Genomic DNA, 18,687 nt, shown 5'->3' with positions numbered 1-18,687 from the left:
CGGTTGAGATTGTTTCATTTTTTTTTTTTTAGATTGTATCTTTATAATATTAATATATGCACGTTTACGTGTGCTTGTTACCAAAAGATTACAAAATAGTCAAAATACTGAAAGTGTTATGTACAATATGGATTGCTAGAAGCCAAAGGCCAAGACCGAGGCCCATAGAGAGAGAGAGACCGCGGCCCAAAGGGGAGAGAGAGTCGGCCGCCTCTTTAGGATAATGTTTCCATTTATGTTTCATGTTTATCTATTAGGAGGTTTTCCTTTTCACTCTAGATTTATGATTTGGATACTTTCCTTTTTACTTATCCCTTGTATCCCCTATATAAGGGAACACTTTGATTCAGAGATTAATAAGATAAGAGACACACGATTTCACTCTTGCACACAACACGTTATCAGCACGATAGCCTCTGAACCCTGAGACCAAAATCGAAACCTAGAAACCCAAAAAGTCCAAGCCGGCGATCCAAAACCAAAGACCTAAACCTAACCTTGTCTCTTGTTCATCAAGAACTCAGAAATCCCATCTCAGCTTCTCAGATCACGTTCCAGACCGAGAAGAACCGCAGAACAGCTCGCGATCGAACCCGAACCCCGCGAGACGGCCCGAGACGATCCGATACCCGATCAGCTCACAGCCGAGACGCCTCCAGCCCACGATCGTCCAATCCGAGACCCGATAGGAAGCAGCAGACGTCCGATCATCTCAGCTCGAAGTTCCATCCGTTCTCTGGTGGTCCGGTCCATAAACCCCTACTAAACTAAGGTATAAACACAATCTGAGAACTTAGAGAGTAAGAACCCTAATTCCATCATTATGGAAACCATGAAACCCTAAAAGAAACTTAAGACTAAAATCGAAAATCTCTAAAGAACTAGAAACATGAATCGATTCCTATTAGAACCTGTTTTGATTGTTGATTGATTAAAACTGAAATTGGCAAACCCTAAACTAAGGAATCGAAAACCCTAACCCCTAAAGGAAACACTAGCCGATTTTAAGATTGATATTGATTGATTGATTTCTGATCTGAATTGAGGTTTAGGAATGTTTAGATTGATTGAATTAATCTGTCTGAAACTGAAATACTTAAGGCCTTGAAACCTTAAACATAAGATTGATAGAAAATTAAAGATTGAAACCCTAAGAATCATAGGAATGTTTTAAAATCGTTTCTGCATAAATCTGAACATGGTATTGCATTCACAACTGATCGGCCAGCATATAGAAACACATATTCTCGAATCTGATTGCATTAAACTCATATGGCCGTGTGGCATTAAAACTTCCTGGTACATGTAGAATTGTTTTTTTTTTAGGATTGATCGCACCATGGTAAATTTAGAATTGCATATCCGAACCTATTGATTGTTCATATAGCCGTGCGGCTTGCTTGATAGCACCATGGTCGAAATAGATTTGTTTTGAACATCATAAATGCATAAGACGTGTTGTGGCCGAGCTTGCATATATCATGCGGCCACGTGATCCCATTATGAATCTAATGTCTTATATGATAATGTGGATCAGATGTCGAAAATAGCAAACAGAGACTATGCAGCCCTGAATCTCTCCGGAGACAATTACTTACAGTGGGCGCTAGACACAAGGATTAGTCTAAAATCCAAGGGACTCGGTGATACTATCATCGAGGACAGTAATGAGAATGAAAAGAATAGATACAGAGCCATATGTTATATGCGCCATCATCTCATTGAAGGTCTTAAGGATCAGTACATGACGATTGAGAATCCATTGGACCTTTGGAATGCTTTAAGGCACAGATATGATCACCAAAAGATGGTGTTGCTTCCAAAGGCAAGGCACGATTGGATGCATCTCAGATTCATGGACTTCAAGTCCGTGGATGAGTACAACTCGGCCTTGTTCAAAATCGTGTCAATACTAAGACTGTGTGGTGAAGAAGTGTCTGATGTGATGATGCTTGAAAAGACCTATACGACTTTCAATCAGTCGAATTCTGTGTTGCAACAGCAATATAGAACAAAAGGTTTTGCCACATACACTGATCTGATCTCCTGTCTACTCTTGGCCGAGGCAAACAACGAGCTTCTCATGAAGAACAGTGGAGCTAGACCGGCCGGGACAGCACCATTACCCGAAGCCCATGACATTGAAAAGAAAGATCCCAAAGAAACCTACTATGCCCAAGACAACAGGAAACCATACGGTCATGGCCGTGGTGGGTACAGGGGGCGTAGGCGTGACAATCATAACGGTCGAGATAACTACTCAACCGGCCGAAGAGGAAACCACAATAACCGTGGTCGTGGTTCCAATTACGGTCGGGGCCGAGGGAGTTATGGCCGTGGACGAGGTGGCATATCCAAACCATCTCACACGTCCAAGTCCTTATGTCACAGATGCGGGATGGACAATCATTGGGCCAAGAACTGCAGAACTCCAAAGCACTTGTGCGAACTCTATCAAGAGAGTATCAAGAACAAGAACCCGGAGGCAAACATGATCCAAGAAAACGATCATGATGACAAAGGATATGGGTATGATGCTGATAATGAATCCGACAGGGACAACAAGGATGACCAAATGGATTTTGAAACTTCTGATTGTCTAAAGGACTAGTTTTTCGAATCACATTGTCTTATTGCTTTATGTCTTTGATTTGGTGTTTTTATTTTAAGAAATGACATTTATAATAAAAGTTTTACAAAGTCTCTAAAGTCTAGTAAATTTTACTTATAGAAATGAATGATGAGATGAGTATACTTGTGGTGGATAGTGGCACAAGTCATACGATCCTTAGAGACAAAAGGTATTTCATGAATCTCACATTGCAAAGTGCAAAGGTACAAACCATTGCGGGTGAGGCCAGCCTGATTGAAGGTCACGGCCAGGCCTATGTGATGATGCCCAAAGGCACTCACCTAGAGATCAAAACCGCCTTGTATTCCCCAAGCTCTAGAAGAAGCTTATTGAGTTTCAAAGACATAAGGTTGAACGGTTTTCACCTTGAAACATGGGAAGAAGGAAACAAAGAATTCCTTAACATAACTCTGATCACCAAAGGCAATAAAAAGATCCTAGAGACCATGCCCGCAATGTCTACTGGTCTTTACTATGCACGGATCAGTATGGTCGAGGCAAATACCTCAGAGCTATTCACTTTATGGCATAACCGGCTTGGCCATCCCGGAACAGTAATGATGCGAAAACTAATGATGAATTCATTAGGGCACACGTTTAAAGGAGTGATCCCACGAAATCTCACATGTGCTGCATGTGCACAAGGGAAACTCATAACTAGGCCATCACCAGCCAAGGTTAATAAAGAAACCTTAAACTTTCTGGAAAGAATCCAAGGGGACATATGTGGACCGATACACCCACCTTGTGGGACGTTTAGATACTTCATGGTCCTCATTGATGCATCGACCAGATGGTCGCATGTATGTCTGTTGTCCACCCGGAACTTAGCCTTTGCACGGCTGCTTGCTCAGATGATAAGACTGAGAGCACATTTTCCAGACTTTCCACTCAAGACTATACGTCTAGATAATGCTGGTGAGTTCACGTCCCAGGCGTTTAATGAATACTGTATGTCCATGGGGGTAAATGTAGAACACTCCGTGGCACATGTCCATACACAGAACGGCTTGGCCGAATCTTTCATTAAACGTATCCAGCTGATAGCCCGTCCATTACTTATGAAGTCTAAACTTTGGGTATCAGCATGGGGACATGCGGTTTTACATGCTACGGAACTGATTCGCATCAGACCATCTAGTGAGCATAGATATTCACCATCCCAATTACTTACGGGTCATGAGCCAGACGTGTCCCACATCAAAACATTTGGATGTGCCGTCTACGTTCCAATTACTCCACCACAGAGAACTAAGATGGGACCGCAGAGGAGGATGGGAATATACGTAGGATATGAATCCCCAAGTATTATAAAGTATCTTGAGCCAACAACCGGTGATTTGTTTAAGGCCAGATACGAAGACTCACAGTTTGATGAGTCCACATATCCGTCCTTAGGGGGAGATAACAGCCGGTTGATAACAAAAGAAATAGAATGGTTTAGACCATCGACATCTTGGCAAGATCCTCGGACTAAAGATTGTGATTTAGAAGTCCAGAAGATAATACATCTTCAAGAGCTAGCTAATAGATTGCCAGATACATTTGCTGACCCAAATAGAGTGACAATATCACATATCCCGGCGTGTAATGCACCTGTAAGATTAGACGTCCATGATGGACAATGTCAAGTGGCTACAGAGTCTAAGCAACGTCTAAAACGTGGCAGACCAATTGGTTCCAAAGACAAACAGCCCCGGAAATCCAAGAAAGGTGCTGGATCCGAGAGCATTAAGAAAACCGTCCAGGACATAGATGGAACGGTCGAGCCGACCATGACGGTCGAGCCGAGTGAACCGTCCACACCCGATGATCCGGTCGTTCCTCCAAGTGAGGTCCGGGACGCTGGACTTCACGGGACACCAGAGCCGGACAATCAAGAGATCTCTATAAACCATGTGATGTCTGGAAAACAATGGAACAGAAAAGATATCAACATTGATGATTTATTTGCATACAAGGTAGCACTTGAGATCATGGATAAAGATGAGGATCTAGAACCCACGTCCATACAAGAATGCATGCTAAGATCGGATTGGATCAAATGGAAACAAGCTATAAACGTGGAGTTAGAATCATTAAGAAAGAGAGGCGTTTTTGGCCCTATAATCTTGACACCTAGAGATGTCAAACCAGTGGGATACAAATGGGTCTTTGTAAGGAAGAGAAATGAGAAAGGAGAAGTAGTGAGATACAAAGCACGGCTTGTAGCACAAGGATTCTCGCAAAGACCAGGAATAGACTATGAGGAAACTTATTCCCCTGTGGTGGATGCGACTACATTGAGATACTTAATCAGTCTGGCCGTGAGAGAGAGCATTGATTTGCGCCTAATGGATGTAGTTACAGCATACCTGTACGGACCACTGGACAACGAAATACATATGAGAGTTCCAGAGGGTATTGAGCTCAAAGATAAGAAAGGTTCTCGAGAACAACATTGCATTAAGCTGAACAAAGCTTTATATGGTTTAAAACAGTCAGGTCGAATGTGGTATAACCGGCTATCCGAGTACCTAACCAAAGAGGGTTATAAGAACGATCCAATAAGTCCATGTATATTCATAAAGAAATTCGACAGCAAGGGCTATGTTATAATATCTGTCTACGTGGACGACCTGAACATAATAGGAACCTCTGGAGAGATTTCCCAAACCGTCGAATGTCTAAAGAAAGAATTCGAAATGAAAGACTTAGGGAAAACTAAGTTCTGTTTGGGATTACAGTTTGAGTATAAGGAAAATGGCATCCTTGTGCATCAAGAAACTTATACAGAAAAGATACTCAAGCAATTCAATATGGACCAGGCACACCCCTTACCGTGTCCTATGGTCGTGAGGTCCTTAGACCTTGAGAAGGATCCATTCGGACCTAAGAAACCGGACGAGGAAGCACTCGGACCGGACATGCCTTACTTAAGTGCCATTGGGGCCTTAATGTATTTAGCTAGTCATACTAGACCGGACATAAGCTTTGCCGTAAGTTTACTATCCAGATTTGGATCATGTCCGACCTTAAGGCATTGGAATGGTGTGAAGCATCTGTTCAGATATCTGAAAGGAACAAAAGACCTTGGTTTGTTCTATACCAACCGGCCAGGAGAGAACATGGTCGGATATGCAGATGCTGGATACTTATCTGATCCACACCAGGCTAGATCTCAGACAGGATATGTGTTTACACATAGTGGAGCCGCAATATGCTGGCGTTCAACAAAGCAATCCTTAGTTGCTACATCGTCTAATCATGCCGAGATCATAGCAATGTATGAGGCAAGCCGTGAGCTTGTTTGGTTGAGGAACATGACCGCCCATGTTTTGAAAGAGAGTGGTCTGTCCGTGGGACAAGAGAAAGAAGAGCCAATGATCATCTACGAGGACAATGCAGCGTGCATTGCTCAGCTTAAGGAAGGATACATCAAGGGAGACAGGACCAAGCACATCCTGCCCAAGTTCTTTTTCACCCACGACTTGCAGAAGGCAAAGGAGGTTCAAGTAGTCCAAGTCCGATCCAGCGACAACTCAGCCGACCTTTTCACCAAGTCTCTGCCAACCTCAACATTCAGGAAGCTGGTTCATCAGATAGGGATGCGCCGCCTGAAGGACCTGCAGTGATGACTTCATCAGGGGGAGTGTCATGCGTTGTACTCTTTTTCCTGTCTACGGTTTCCATTTTTTCCCACCTTGGGTTTTTGGTTTTTCCTAGAGAGGTTTTAACGAGGCAACATCGTGCATGATACGAGCCCATACGGTTCTAGCATCCAAGGGGGAGTGTTATGTACAATATGGATTGCTAGAAGCCAAAGGCCAAGACCGAGGCCCATAGAGAGAGAGAGACCGCGGCCCAAAGGGGAGAGAGAGTCGGCCGCCTCTTTAGGATAATGTTTCCATTTATGTTTCATGTTTATCTATTAGGAGGTTTTCCTTTTCACTCTAGATTTATGATTTGGATACTTTCCTTTTTACTTATCCCTTGTATCCCCTATATAAGGGAACACTTTGATTCAGAGATTAATAAGATAAGAGACACACGATTTCACTCTTGCACACAACAGAAAGAAAACTTTAAAATGTAATGACTTTTCTTAAAGATTAGCAATTATAGATGCATCGTATATTATAATGTTTTCTTTTGAAGAAAACGTATAATATAACGTTAATTAGAACAAATCTTACAACTACTAATAGTTCTCTTTTGTAATCTTTATATACTTTTTAAATGATTGCATCACATGATTCGCATCGGAGAAGAATAAAAAATCACATGATTCGCATCGGATTTTTTTTTTACCTTATTTTTACGGCTTTTACGTCATCTACTCTTTTTTTTTTTTGAGAACTTCATCTACTCATTTTATTTCTCAATAATTCGAACACTTTGAAAAAATAATAATAATAATTCAAACAATTTGAAGAAGAAAAACTCACCAAAATTGTTCAGATTTCAAAAAAAGTAATGTCAAGACTATTTAGCATCTCCAACCTATATATTCACCTCTAAATGCTATAATAGAAGAAAAATTGCTCCACTTCTAAAATAGAGATTGCTATTTTTTACTCTATTTATAGAGGAAAAAATAGCATTCCTCTATTATAGAGACATACTTTTTTTTATTTTCAAAACAATTCTTCAACTTTTAAACTTATAATTATAACAAAAACAATTATTTTATAGGAAAATACATTTTTTATAAATATAAAATCACACTTTTTATTTACCTAACATTCTTATAATAAAACTTTAATTTAAACAAAGTTATAATTGTATGAAAATCTTATAAAAATTAAAATTAAATAAAGTTTATTTTCAACTTTCATAAATAAAAGGTACTTGTTGTAAAATAAAAATAGAATCTTTTGAGAATATTTTTTTAGAGGCAAAAATAGAGTAATATATTGAAGTGAAACACATCTATATTTTAGAGCTACTCTATTTTGGAGATAGAAATAAAAAAATACATTGAAAATGGTTTTAGGACAATTAAAACATAGTTTTATAATTTGCAAAAAAAGAAAAATTCATTCTTAATATTCTTTATACACGAGCTGCACCAAAAATCAATAAATGCAACCGTGTGGTCAATTTTCTTTTACCGTGATGTTGTTTGGTAAGAAAACTATACTCCGTTCGTTTTACAATGTAAATAGTTTAGACTAAAAGCACTAATATTAAGAAAGTTGGTATTTTAAAAAAATAATATTTAATTAATTAGTTTAACCAATTATAAAAAAAAATATTATTTAATTGGTTACACTATATCGAATAAATGTAAAAATTATCTAAATTTTTATAAATTATTTACATTTTGAAACCAAAAAAAAATCATTAAACTAATTACAATAAAAAACAGAGGGAGTAATATTTTGCTGTGTATAGATTAATATAGAGTCATGTGTTTGTGGGACGATAGTGGGATTGATTTCACAGATTTAAATGGGTTCACTGAGGCTGCTCAAGATCAGAGGCTGTAGTTTCCAAGAAAACTTTATAATGATCGTTATAATGATCGTTTTTGTAATGTTAAATGTACTAGTATTACTATATTAGTTAAGTTATAATATGTCTACTGTATATTCTAACTACACTACGTGGAAAGTAGGTCATACTCATGAGTATATAGTATGAATATAGTACGGCGTATCATACATAAGTGGGACTTTCATACATGCATTTACTTCTCTTTGTTTTGCAAATTTCTTACGAAAACTTCTACTATACGGATTACAACATTAAAACATTATCTTAGTAGACTAATTTTAATAAATTATATTCATTTTTTGTCCGTTGTAAATTGATAGCCATTAACCATTTATTCCCGGTAAAAATTAAAATTCCGGAACAAGAATAATTCAATTTCTTATGAGCAAGCTGATAACTTGAAAAAAACAAAAAAAAAAATTGATAACTTGAAATCACCATTCGTGGGGACAACATAAAGGAAGAAGAAAGTCCTTTATTAGTGGATATTCATCATAAGCAAAACAAAGCAACTAACAAGGGATGAATGAAAGTAAGAAGGAGAAAACAAAATTAAAGGACAAAAGAGGATCAATCGAGCAAAGGAGATTGAAGCTAATATTCTGGAAAAAGAAAATTTGTGGGTAATTGATCAATCGATCGATGGGGCTGTAATATTTATGAGTTATTACCACATTTGAACACAAACAATGTAAATTGTAGGGGTTTGAAACTGTAAAACTATCGACTTCCCCGTGACTTACACAAGTTTTGTTTGCTAAGTTCCCTGTAACACGTTATCGACGTATGCATGGGAGTAGTTTTTTTTAGTTCGATCGGCCTAGTGAAGTTCTTGAGACTGCTTTTCTGGATGTGCGATTTTCACACGTCTTGTTACCGCATAGCTTACACACATGAGGGCATGTGGTAGATTATGGCCCTGTTCGTTTGTACATCTGGAAGATGCATCTAGATGGTCCATCTAGATGTTTTATCTAGATGCTCCATCTGGGTGTTGTTCGTTTTTTCATTTCGTCCATGCATCCAGATGAATCATCTGAATGCAACTATGTTCGTTTGCTTTTCATTTTTTAACTTTCATCTGCATCCAAGTGGACTTGTTAATAAAATGACTAAAATATAATTTTTTACGTTTCGGCTGAAAAATAACATTTTTACCGTTTTGGCAGAAAATATTTTTGCGGTTTTTGAGGAAAAAAGTGTTTTTGGCGAAAAAGTGTATTTTCGTGGTTTCGGCGGAAAATACGTTTTTATGGGTTTGGCGGAAAAACATGTTTTTGCGGTTTGGACGTGAAAAGTGTATTTTTGCGGTTTTGGCGGGAAAAGTGTTTTCGACGAGAAAGTTTTTTTTCACGATTTTGACGGGAAAGCTTTTTTTTTTTTTGGTAGGAAAAGCTTTTCGCGATTTTGGTGGGAAAATTGTGTTTTCTGGTTTTAGCGGGAAATTGTGTTTTTCTGGTTTTGGCGGGAAAATGCGTTTTTCCAGTTTTGGCGGGAAAATTTAATTTTTTCCAGTTTTGGCGGGAAAATTTCATTTTTCTGGTTTTGGAGGGAAAATGCATTTTTTCGGTTTTGGCAGGAAAATTTGTTTTTCGGTTTTGGTGTTTTCCGGTTTTGGCGGGAAAATAGTGGTTTTCCGGTTTTGGCGGGAAAATGTATTTTTCCAGGTTTGGCAGGAAAATACGTTTTTCCAGTTTTGGCGGGAAAATGCATTTTTCTGGTTTTGGCGGGAAAAATCTGTTTTCCAGTTTTGGCCGGAAAATTATGTTTTCTGGTTTTGGCGGGAAATTATGTTTTCCGGTTTTGGTGGGAAATTGTGTTTTTCTGGTTTTGGCGGGAAAATGCGTTTTTCCGGTTTTGGCGGGAAAATGCGTTTTTCCGATTTTGGCGGGAAAATGCGTTTTTCTGGTTTTGGCGGGAAAAATCTGTTTTCCGGTTTTGGCAGGAAAATTGTGTGTTTTAAGTTTTGGCGGGAAAATTATGTTTTTCGATTTTGGCGGGAAAATTGTGTTTTCCGGTTTTGGCGGAAAAATTACGTTTTCCGGTTTTGGCGGGAAAATTAATACGCTTATTTGGTGGTAGCATACGTCTGATAGTTGAGAGTCTTTTTTTGGAGGGGGTGAACCTTTAAATTCACTCCGCCTTTTAGAACCAATCAAAGTGACACATGGATTATTAATTAAAAAATATTAAATTAAGTAAAAAATAGCTGCAAAAAATAAAAACGCTAATTTTAACGACGCTAACGCTTCCAGCTAAACCCTAAACCCTAAATCTTAAATTCTAAACCCTATACCCTAAATTCTAGACTCAAATCCAAACCCCTAAACCCAAACCCTATACCCTAAACCCTAATCTTAGACCCTAAACCCAAATTATATACCCTAAACCCAAAAACTAGATATAAACCTAAACTTTATACCCTAAACCCAAGTCCTAGACCCTAAACCCAAACCGTAAACCTTAAACCCAAATTATATACCCTAAATTCAAAACCTTAACCATAAGTCCAAACGGTAAATCCTAAACCCAAACCGTAAATCCTAAACCCAAAATCTATATCCTAAACCCAAATCCTGGACCTAAAACCCAAACGGTAAACCCTAAACCCAAACCCCAAACTTAGATGCTATAGGGTTTGAGTAAAGGTTTACGGTTTGGGTTTAGGGTCTAAGACTTGGGTTTAGGGTATATGGTTTAGGTTTATAGTCTATTTTAGGTTTAAGGTATATAATTTGGGTTTACGGTCTAAGATTAGGGTTTAGGGTATAGGGTTTGGGTTTAGGGGTTTGGATTCAGGTTTAGAATTTAGGGTATAGCGTTAGAATTTAAGATTTAGGGTTTAGAGTTTTGTTGGAAGCGTTAACGTCGGTAAAATTAGCGTTTTTATTTTTTGTAAATATTTTTTACTTAATTTAATGTTTTTAATTAATAATCTATGTGTCACTTTGATTGGTCATAAAGGGTGGGGTGAATTTAAAAATTTAACCCTAAAGGGTAATCCTAAATTTTGTTCTTTTATTATTTGGTGCAAGAAAAATTTTCGGTGTAAAGAGTCTTCTTTTATTGTTGATGCAAGAGATCCATTATTCATAATAATTAAAAATAGTAGCTGAATCCACGACCAAATCTAAAGGGGGAACAACAACACAAAAATTCAAAGAAAAATCATCATATCTCTTGTGATAAGAAGTTCTTCACTATAGAAATTATAAGAAAAATAAATATAGGTAACCTGTTTACTAGCAACTCAACCCAACCCACTGATTAAAATGAAAGTTCGAAAACATCTCATGAACTGAAAAATAAATAACTCATTTAAATCCAACTCACCAACCACAGAAAAAGGTGATAAATTGTTTTTTTTTTTTGCTTAAAAATAAATTGTTTCCTTACGTGGGAGATTTATTCTCATCTTAAAGAACTTTACATAATAACTGAGATATACTTTCTAAGATCGTGTGTTCAGTAGTATTAGTACATATGGGGCTGGGCAATAACCCGAATTTAAAAATCCGAACTAAATCTGATCCGAAAAAATGAATCCGAACCGATCCGAACCGATCCGAACACGATATAAATACCAAATGGATCTTGTTTTATGATATTTCGGATTATGGATATTATCCGAACCGAACCCGAACCTAAATGGATATCCGATAGAACCCAAAACATTCAAAATCCCAAAATAAACTTGTACCAACCATGATCTTAATTTTTAATATGTATCCAAAATACAGATAAAATAATTATCTATTACATGAAGGTTGATGATTGAAGGGGGCGGTTGAAGCTTGAAGATTTTAGATTTTGGTTTTGTTTTCATTGAATAATGTTTCTCATTTCATGAGAACTTGGTTTTCGTTTATGCTTTCATTTACTTGGTTTTCTTTCTACTAATAACTATGTTTACCTTTCGTTTGATTTTAAATGATCACGTTTGATGTTTTTTTCTTGTTTTTGAATCAATATTACTTATGTTTTGGTTACAAATAGGTACAACTCATGTACTTTAAAACCGAAGAACCGATTTTACTTATGTTTTGGTTACAAAGTAGGTAAAAATCAGGTAATTTTAAACCGTAGAACAGACTAGGACCCGAACTCGAAAGTACATCGGGTTGTACCGGTTTTTTGAAGATTTGCTAATCCCATCCGAACCGATAGAAACTGAACATGTCCCGAACCAAACTTTCATATAACCCGAATGTGGTTGATTTTGATAAACCCGAAAAATCGAGACCTGATTGGATAAAATTGAAACCCGATTGGGACTCTGAATGCCTATGCCTAATTAGATATTAGCATTCAGTAGAAATTTAACTTTGAAATAAGCATGCAACCTTTTTTATCCCACTCAACATTTAAAGTGAGATCGATGAGTAAGAAAGTGCACTAAAAAGGAGAAGATACCCAAAGTCCATTCGATAAATATAATAAATATCAGTATATAATCTTCTTATAACAAAAAAGAAGAAGAGTATTTGACATTAATTAATTATTGTAGGAAGGAAAAATGTTATGCCAGATAATTAAAGAAAAAATTACCTTCTAAGGCACTTTATGACTTCCTTATTTCATCCAAGCCACATTGCACTTGTGACAATTTTTCTTGCGTGTCAAAGACATCTCCCCTAACTAATGTAAATCGAACCAGCTCTCTAATCAACGAAATCAAACCGAACCAACCCCACCACCAAATGTCATACCCTAATCCTGTCTAAAAAAACAAAAGACACAGTCTCTTCTCTTCTTATTCTTCGAACCAACCCCTCAAGCAGCAATGTTTAATAACCCTAGATTCTCTGAAATTGTTCGATCTTCTTAATCTTTCTAATTGATTCCTTGAAGCACGTCGACTTCTTTTTCCTCCATAAATAAACTGAATTTCTCATTTCGTCTAATCACCGGATTTAAACATTGCTCTGGTCTACTTTGATTTCAAGACATGCAAGATTAGTTTTTCACAACCTATACAATATTCGTCCAAATTCAGGGGTTTTAACCTGTATATCCAAGTTTGGATTTTACAAGATCTGTTTTTGTTTTGTTAGTTTCTGAGTGTCGTTGTGGATTTCAAAACTCAGATCTGCGAAGTTTTGATTTGTGTGTGGACGGGTGCTGTGTGGTTGGGGGTTGTGTGTATGGGTGGTGTGTGGATAGTCGGCGCGTGGATGGGTTGTGTGTGGACGGCTGAAGTTTGGACGGATGATGTGGCGACGGGTGATGTGTGGACGGAGACATCGCGGTATTGCTCCGCATGGACGAGATCTCTGAAGACTAGAGGGGTGGATTCTGGTGATGTCTTGCTTGGTGAAGTTGGTGCAGATGAGCCGTCCACAGCCAATCGACCGATTCATAGCATCGCAGTTATTGTTCCAGTAATGAGACCTACGTCATGGTTATATTGGAAGCTTCTATGATCTATAAATCGGCCTACAAAGACCTTTTTTGTTTTTCTCCATGTAACATATTTATGTTCTCCTCTTTTCGGCTTTAGAGTATGTATTGTTATTTTGTAGTTGCATAACAACATAAATCAAACGTGGGCCAATCTATTATGCATTTTGCGTTCTCGTTTATTGAATTATCTATATCATGGATATCATTATGTCCACCTCCACATTTCTCATGCCATCCACATGCCATCCACAAGGTGTACTCCAAACCAGAACCTTCTTTAAACTGGCAGGTTCTATCCACAAATAAAATTCCTCTTCCTCTCCTCCTTACAACCAACACAAGCGATAAATTTACGTACTTGATAAAAACTACCGACTTTCTTTTAATTTTAACCACATGATCCATTACAATCCAATGGTCTAGAATAAAGCACAATCTTTTATAAACCTAACAAATTAAATCCCTAAAATCTAACTATCTTGGGTTTCTTTCTAATAACCGGTTCCTCCTACCTACACAAAATCTCGGTTTCGTTTTGGTAAAGGTAAAATTGTCCAAATTATGCCTCGATCCAAGATATTATGTTTTGCAAGGAAGATGTGGTTCTCAATGCAAAGGAAAGACAGAAAGTGGCCCATATGGTAATGAACTCATAATTAATTAAGTCTAAAACTAATCATAAGTTAGTATTTAGATGTACGGACCCATGCTCGTAGTTTCTTGTCTTGGCCACTTCGAGTCGCAATGATTTCCACTTAAAATAACATATTTTGTGCGTGTACGACTCACAGAAATATTAATACAATCTGTAAACTATTCGGTTATGAAACTTTAATAAAAGAAATGACTTATTTGTGTAGTAGCCATATTTGAAAGGTAAATTAGGTGAATGATAATGATATTGACATAATTTAATGTCAGACATTTATACCACAAATCATCTGGTTCTGTCCTTTCGTTTAACAGGTATCCAGTAGGAAGTGAGAAAGTAGGCGACGTCACTTTTCCTATGGCGTATTTACAATCACATTCACGTCACACATTTATTAACCATATACATATACAAAAAATATTATATTCCATATTGCCGAAATAGTGTAGGATTATAACTCCACTCACAAACTTAAATACTAAACCTAAAATTAACCCCAATATAGTAAACCCTAAATCTCAATCACTATACAACTCCTAAATACTAAAAATTACCCCAACACCTAAATACTAAACTTTAAATCCCAATTACTAAACCTAAATCCAAATATAAATTATAACTACATTCACAATCTCTAAATACTAAACATTACCCCAATCCTAAAATACTAAACTCTAAATTCTAATCACTAAACCATAAACTCAAAAAAAAACTATAAACCCAAAACCCAAATAGAATGGGACAAAATAACTAACATAGTATATACTGGTGAAACTATGAAATATCTATGATTGCATGGAAGAAGTTAATGTTGACCCCAACCATACTTCTCACCTCCTAAATACTAAACTCTGAACTCTAAATTCTAACCCAACCATCACTTCAATCTTAGCCTTGTCCACCTCAATCCCTTTATGTGAAATCTTGTGTCCAAGCACAATCCCTTCTTTAACCATGAAGTGACACTTTTCCCAGTTCAGCACAAGGTTGGTGTCTTCACATCGCTTTAAGACCCTGCTAAGATTAGACAAACAAGCAGAAAACGAAGATCCGTAGACAGAGAAGTCATCCATGAACACCTCCACAACATCCTCTATAAGATCAGAGAAAATAGACATCATGCACCTTTGGAAGGTGGCTGGAGCATTACATAGCCCAAATGGCATCCTTCGATAAGCAAAGGTACCATAAGGGCATGTGAATGTTGTTTTCTCTTGATCATTTGGATGTATGAGTATTTAGAAGAACCCTGAATACCTATCAAGAAAATAATAATAAGGATGATTTGCAAGTCTCTCAAGCATTTGATCAATGAATGGCAATGGAAAATGATCCTTTCTAGATGCTGAGTTTAATTTTTTATAATCTATGCACATCCTATGTCCTGTTATTGTTCTTGTTGGAATTAGTTCATTCTTATCATTTTTACCCACAGTTATTTCACCCTTCTTTGGGACAACATGCACAGGAGACACACATTTGCTATCCGAAATAGGATAGATTACTCTTGCATCTAGGAGTTTTAGAATCTCCCTCTTAACAACATCTTTCAAGTTGGGGTTCAACCTTCTTTGATGTTCTATAGAAGTCATAGATTCATCCTCTAGATGTATCCTATGCATGCATAAAGAAGGTGATAACCCTTTAATATCATCTAGTGAGTAGCCTATTGCCTTTATATACTTTTTAAGTTCATTCAAAAGTTTAGACAATTCATTTCATTCAGTTCACTACTCACTATGACAGGGTAAGTCTCATTAGGGCCAAGAAAAACATACCTTACACCTTGGGGAAGAGGTTTAAGCTCCACTTTAGGCGCCTTGAGTTCACTCCAGTCCTCTTGATGACTCTCTTCTTGTTGAGTAGCTGAGGCAGCATGTTGAATCTCATGTGTAAGCTCCTCATTCTGATCCTCACCACCAATCCCCTTGTGAGAATCCAGCATCTTCACATAGGCATCACTTTCCTTGTTCTCAATCACTTGGACCTCTCTTTCAATTGTTAAAGCATGCTGTAGAGGATATTCAAGTGCCAACTCCTCTAGAAGCTCATCAGCTAGAGCATCCATTTCATTTATGTAGAAAACTTAGTTCTGGATAGTTGGCTTCTTCATCACTTCATTGATGTCAAATTGGAGAATGTTCCCTTTTCCAAGATGAAGATCAATTTTTCCTTCTCTAACATTTACAATAGCTCCTGCTGTGGCTAAGAATGGTCTTCCAAGGATCAAAGGGTCTCTTGCTTCCTCACCCATCTCCAACACAACAAAATCAGTAGGGATCTCAAAGTTACCAACCATCACGGGAAAGTCTTCTGGGATACCAACAGGAATATTCACTGATCTATTAGCCAACACCAAAGAGAGTCTACACTTCTTGTATTGAGTAAATCCAAGCTTCTTTGCAATAGACAAAGGCATCAAGCTGACACTAGCTCCAAGATCGCATAGACACCGCTCAAACACCATGGGTCCTAGAGCACAAGGTAAGGTGAAACATCCTGGATCCTCTAGCTTTCTTGGAACATCTAACCTCTGGATAATGGCGCTGCACTCGTGTGTTAAGATCATCATACCTTCCATCTCTTTCTTCTTTGCACCCACAACATCTTTCAAGAATTTGCTGTACTGAAGGACCAACATAAAAGAATCAATGATGGGCATTGTGACCTAAACTTCACTCTTTTGTTTCTCAAAGAGTGTCTTGTACTTCTCCAATAGCTGTCTTTTGAATCTTCCAGGGAATGACAGCTTTGGCTCATATGGAGGAGGAACAAAAGAGGATTCCTTTGTTGGAGTAGCAATTTCACCATGTTTCACTGTCCTCTTCTCTTCTCCAAGCTTTCCTTTACCCTTAGCTTCAACAATTTTTTCCAGAATCTCTTCATCAACCTTCTCATCTACAATCACCACTTCATCATCAATGTTGATGGCCACCTCCCCACCTTGTTTTTCACCATCCTTGGTGAGAACTCTTGGAGGCAACTCTCTACCACTCCGTAGGGTGATTGCCTTCATTGTTTCCTTGAGGTTTTGCTCTGGCTTTCCAGGTAATGACCTTTGTTGGCGACTTGGCTGAGAGTTCATAGAAGCAAACTGGTTCTCCAAATTTCGGATCTTGTTGTTGAGCTCATTGTAGCTTCCATCGATCTTGGAGTGAATGTTCTTGAACTCATAGCCCATTGTTTTCTCATTCTCTGCCTGAAAATCCAAGAGTTTCTTGAACATGACATCCACACTTGTATCTGAAGCTGGAGCTTGTGAAGAACTTCCTTGAGCTTGAGTACACTGATTGCTGTGATTGTTGAAACCAGGAGGGATGTTTTGCCTAGGCTGATAGCTCCCTCGCTGGGTGTTTTGCTTTGGCTGGTATCCTCCTTGCTGGTTGTTGGAGTAAGACCGTTGCTCGTAGTTGTTGTACTGAAAGTTAGGTTTCTTCCTGTACCAAGTACCATTGTTGTTGATGAAGCATAGCTCTTCTTGGCCTTCCAAACCATCAATCTCATTGACCTTAGGAGGAACCTCTTGACTAGGACCACCCACAAAATTCATCTGCTCCTGTTTAGCTTGGTTGGAAAGAAGCAAATATATCTTTTCTTGCAAGGACTTGATCTCTTTCTTTGTCTGCTGATCATCACTTCTGTTGACCCTATCATGCTCCTCACTGTAGACTGAGTCACTCTTGGCCATGTTCTCTACCAGTTCCTCTGCCTCTTCCTCAGTTTTTCCCAAGAAGAAACCATTGCTGGCAGTATCAAGCCTGTTTCTGCACTGTGGTAGAGCTCCTCTATAGAAGGTGCTAAACAAACTCTCCTTGCTGAAACCATGATGAGGGCACTGAGACCAATAGCCCTTGAACCTCTCCCATGCTTCACTGAAGCTCTCTAGACCCTTCTGTTAAAACCCAGAGATTTCATTCCTGATCTTAGCTGTTCTTGAAGTAGAGAAGAACTTGTCTAGCAAAGCTCTCTTACACTCTTCCCAAGTAGTGACAGTGTCACTTGGAAGAGTTATCTCCCACTGGTGTGCCTTGTCTCCCAAAGAGAAAGGGAACAACTTCAAGTTGAAAGCATCTTCAGAAACACCATTTGCCTTGGACAAGCCACAATATTTATCAAACTTGTACAAGTGATCAAAAGGGTCTTCAGCAGCAAGGCCATGATATTTGTTATTCTCTATGGTGTTGAGCAGCCATGACTTGATCTCAAAGTTGTTGTTCTCCACTGGTGGTGCTCAGATTCCCAACCTATGACCATTAATGTGAGGTTGATCATAGGCTCCAATGGCACGAGCTTGGCGCGGTAGATGTTGTGGCTGGCGCTGTGGTCTAAGATGATCAGCTCTTGGATTAATGCCCCCTAGGGCATCACCATCTTGAGGCAGATTCTCCATATCAAACTCCAACCTTTGCAAGTGAGCCTGTTGCTCTACTTCTCTTCTCTGTCTTGCAATTTCCCTCTCAAGTGCTCTAATGTCTTCAACTCTTGGAACTATGTTTGTTGCACTTATGCTTCTTGTGATCAT

At 38.2% G+C, this 18,687-nt stretch overlaps 1 protein-coding gene and 1 non-coding gene across 2 annotated transcripts; one reads left to right on the top strand and one right to left on the bottom strand.

Annotated features, from left to right (window-relative positions):
- Window positions 1–16,251: 16,251 nt before the first annotated feature.
- LOC125582140 lies at window positions 16,252–18,687 on the bottom strand. The gene is made up of 6 exons (XM_048748669.1): window positions 18,417–18,687; window positions 18,157–18,338; window positions 17,365–18,057; window positions 16,840–17,238; window positions 16,619–16,791; window positions 16,252–16,507 (listed from the first exon to the last, which is right to left on the bottom strand). The coding sequence occupies exons 1-6, from the start codon at window positions 18,685–18,687 to the stop codon at window positions 16,252–16,254; spliced, it is 1,974 nt and encodes a 657-aa protein (XP_048604626.1).
- On the top strand, window positions 17,984–18,090 carry LOC125582868. The gene has a single exon (XR_007320309.1). It is a non-coding gene; the product is annotated as a small nucleolar RNA R71 (small nucleolar RNA).

This window comes from Brassica napus, chromosome C2, assembly GCF_020379485.1.
Source record: "Brassica napus cultivar Da-Ae chromosome C2, Da-Ae, whole genome shotgun sequence".
NCBI lineage: Eukaryota > Viridiplantae > Streptophyta > Magnoliopsida > Brassicales > Brassicaceae > Brassica > Brassica napus.
This window is presented reverse-complemented; position numbering and strand designations above follow the sequence as displayed.

What these genes read in the sequence shown, in the direction of transcription:
- LOC125582140 (XM_048748669.1), bottom strand. Translation starts at nt 18,687, where the DNA reads ATGATCACAAGAAGCATAAGTGCAACAAACATAGTTCCAAGAGTTGAA. An exon ending in TTGAGAAACAAAAGAGTGAA is followed by an intron (nt 16,792 to 16,839) that starts GTTTAGGTCACA and finishes TTGGTCCTTCAG; the next exon opens with TACAGCAAATTCTTGAAAGA. An exon ending in GGACCCATGGTGTTTGAGCG is followed by an intron (nt 16,508 to 16,618) that starts GTGTCTATGCGA and finishes GTTGGCTAATAG; the next exon opens with ATCAGTGAATATTCCTGTTG.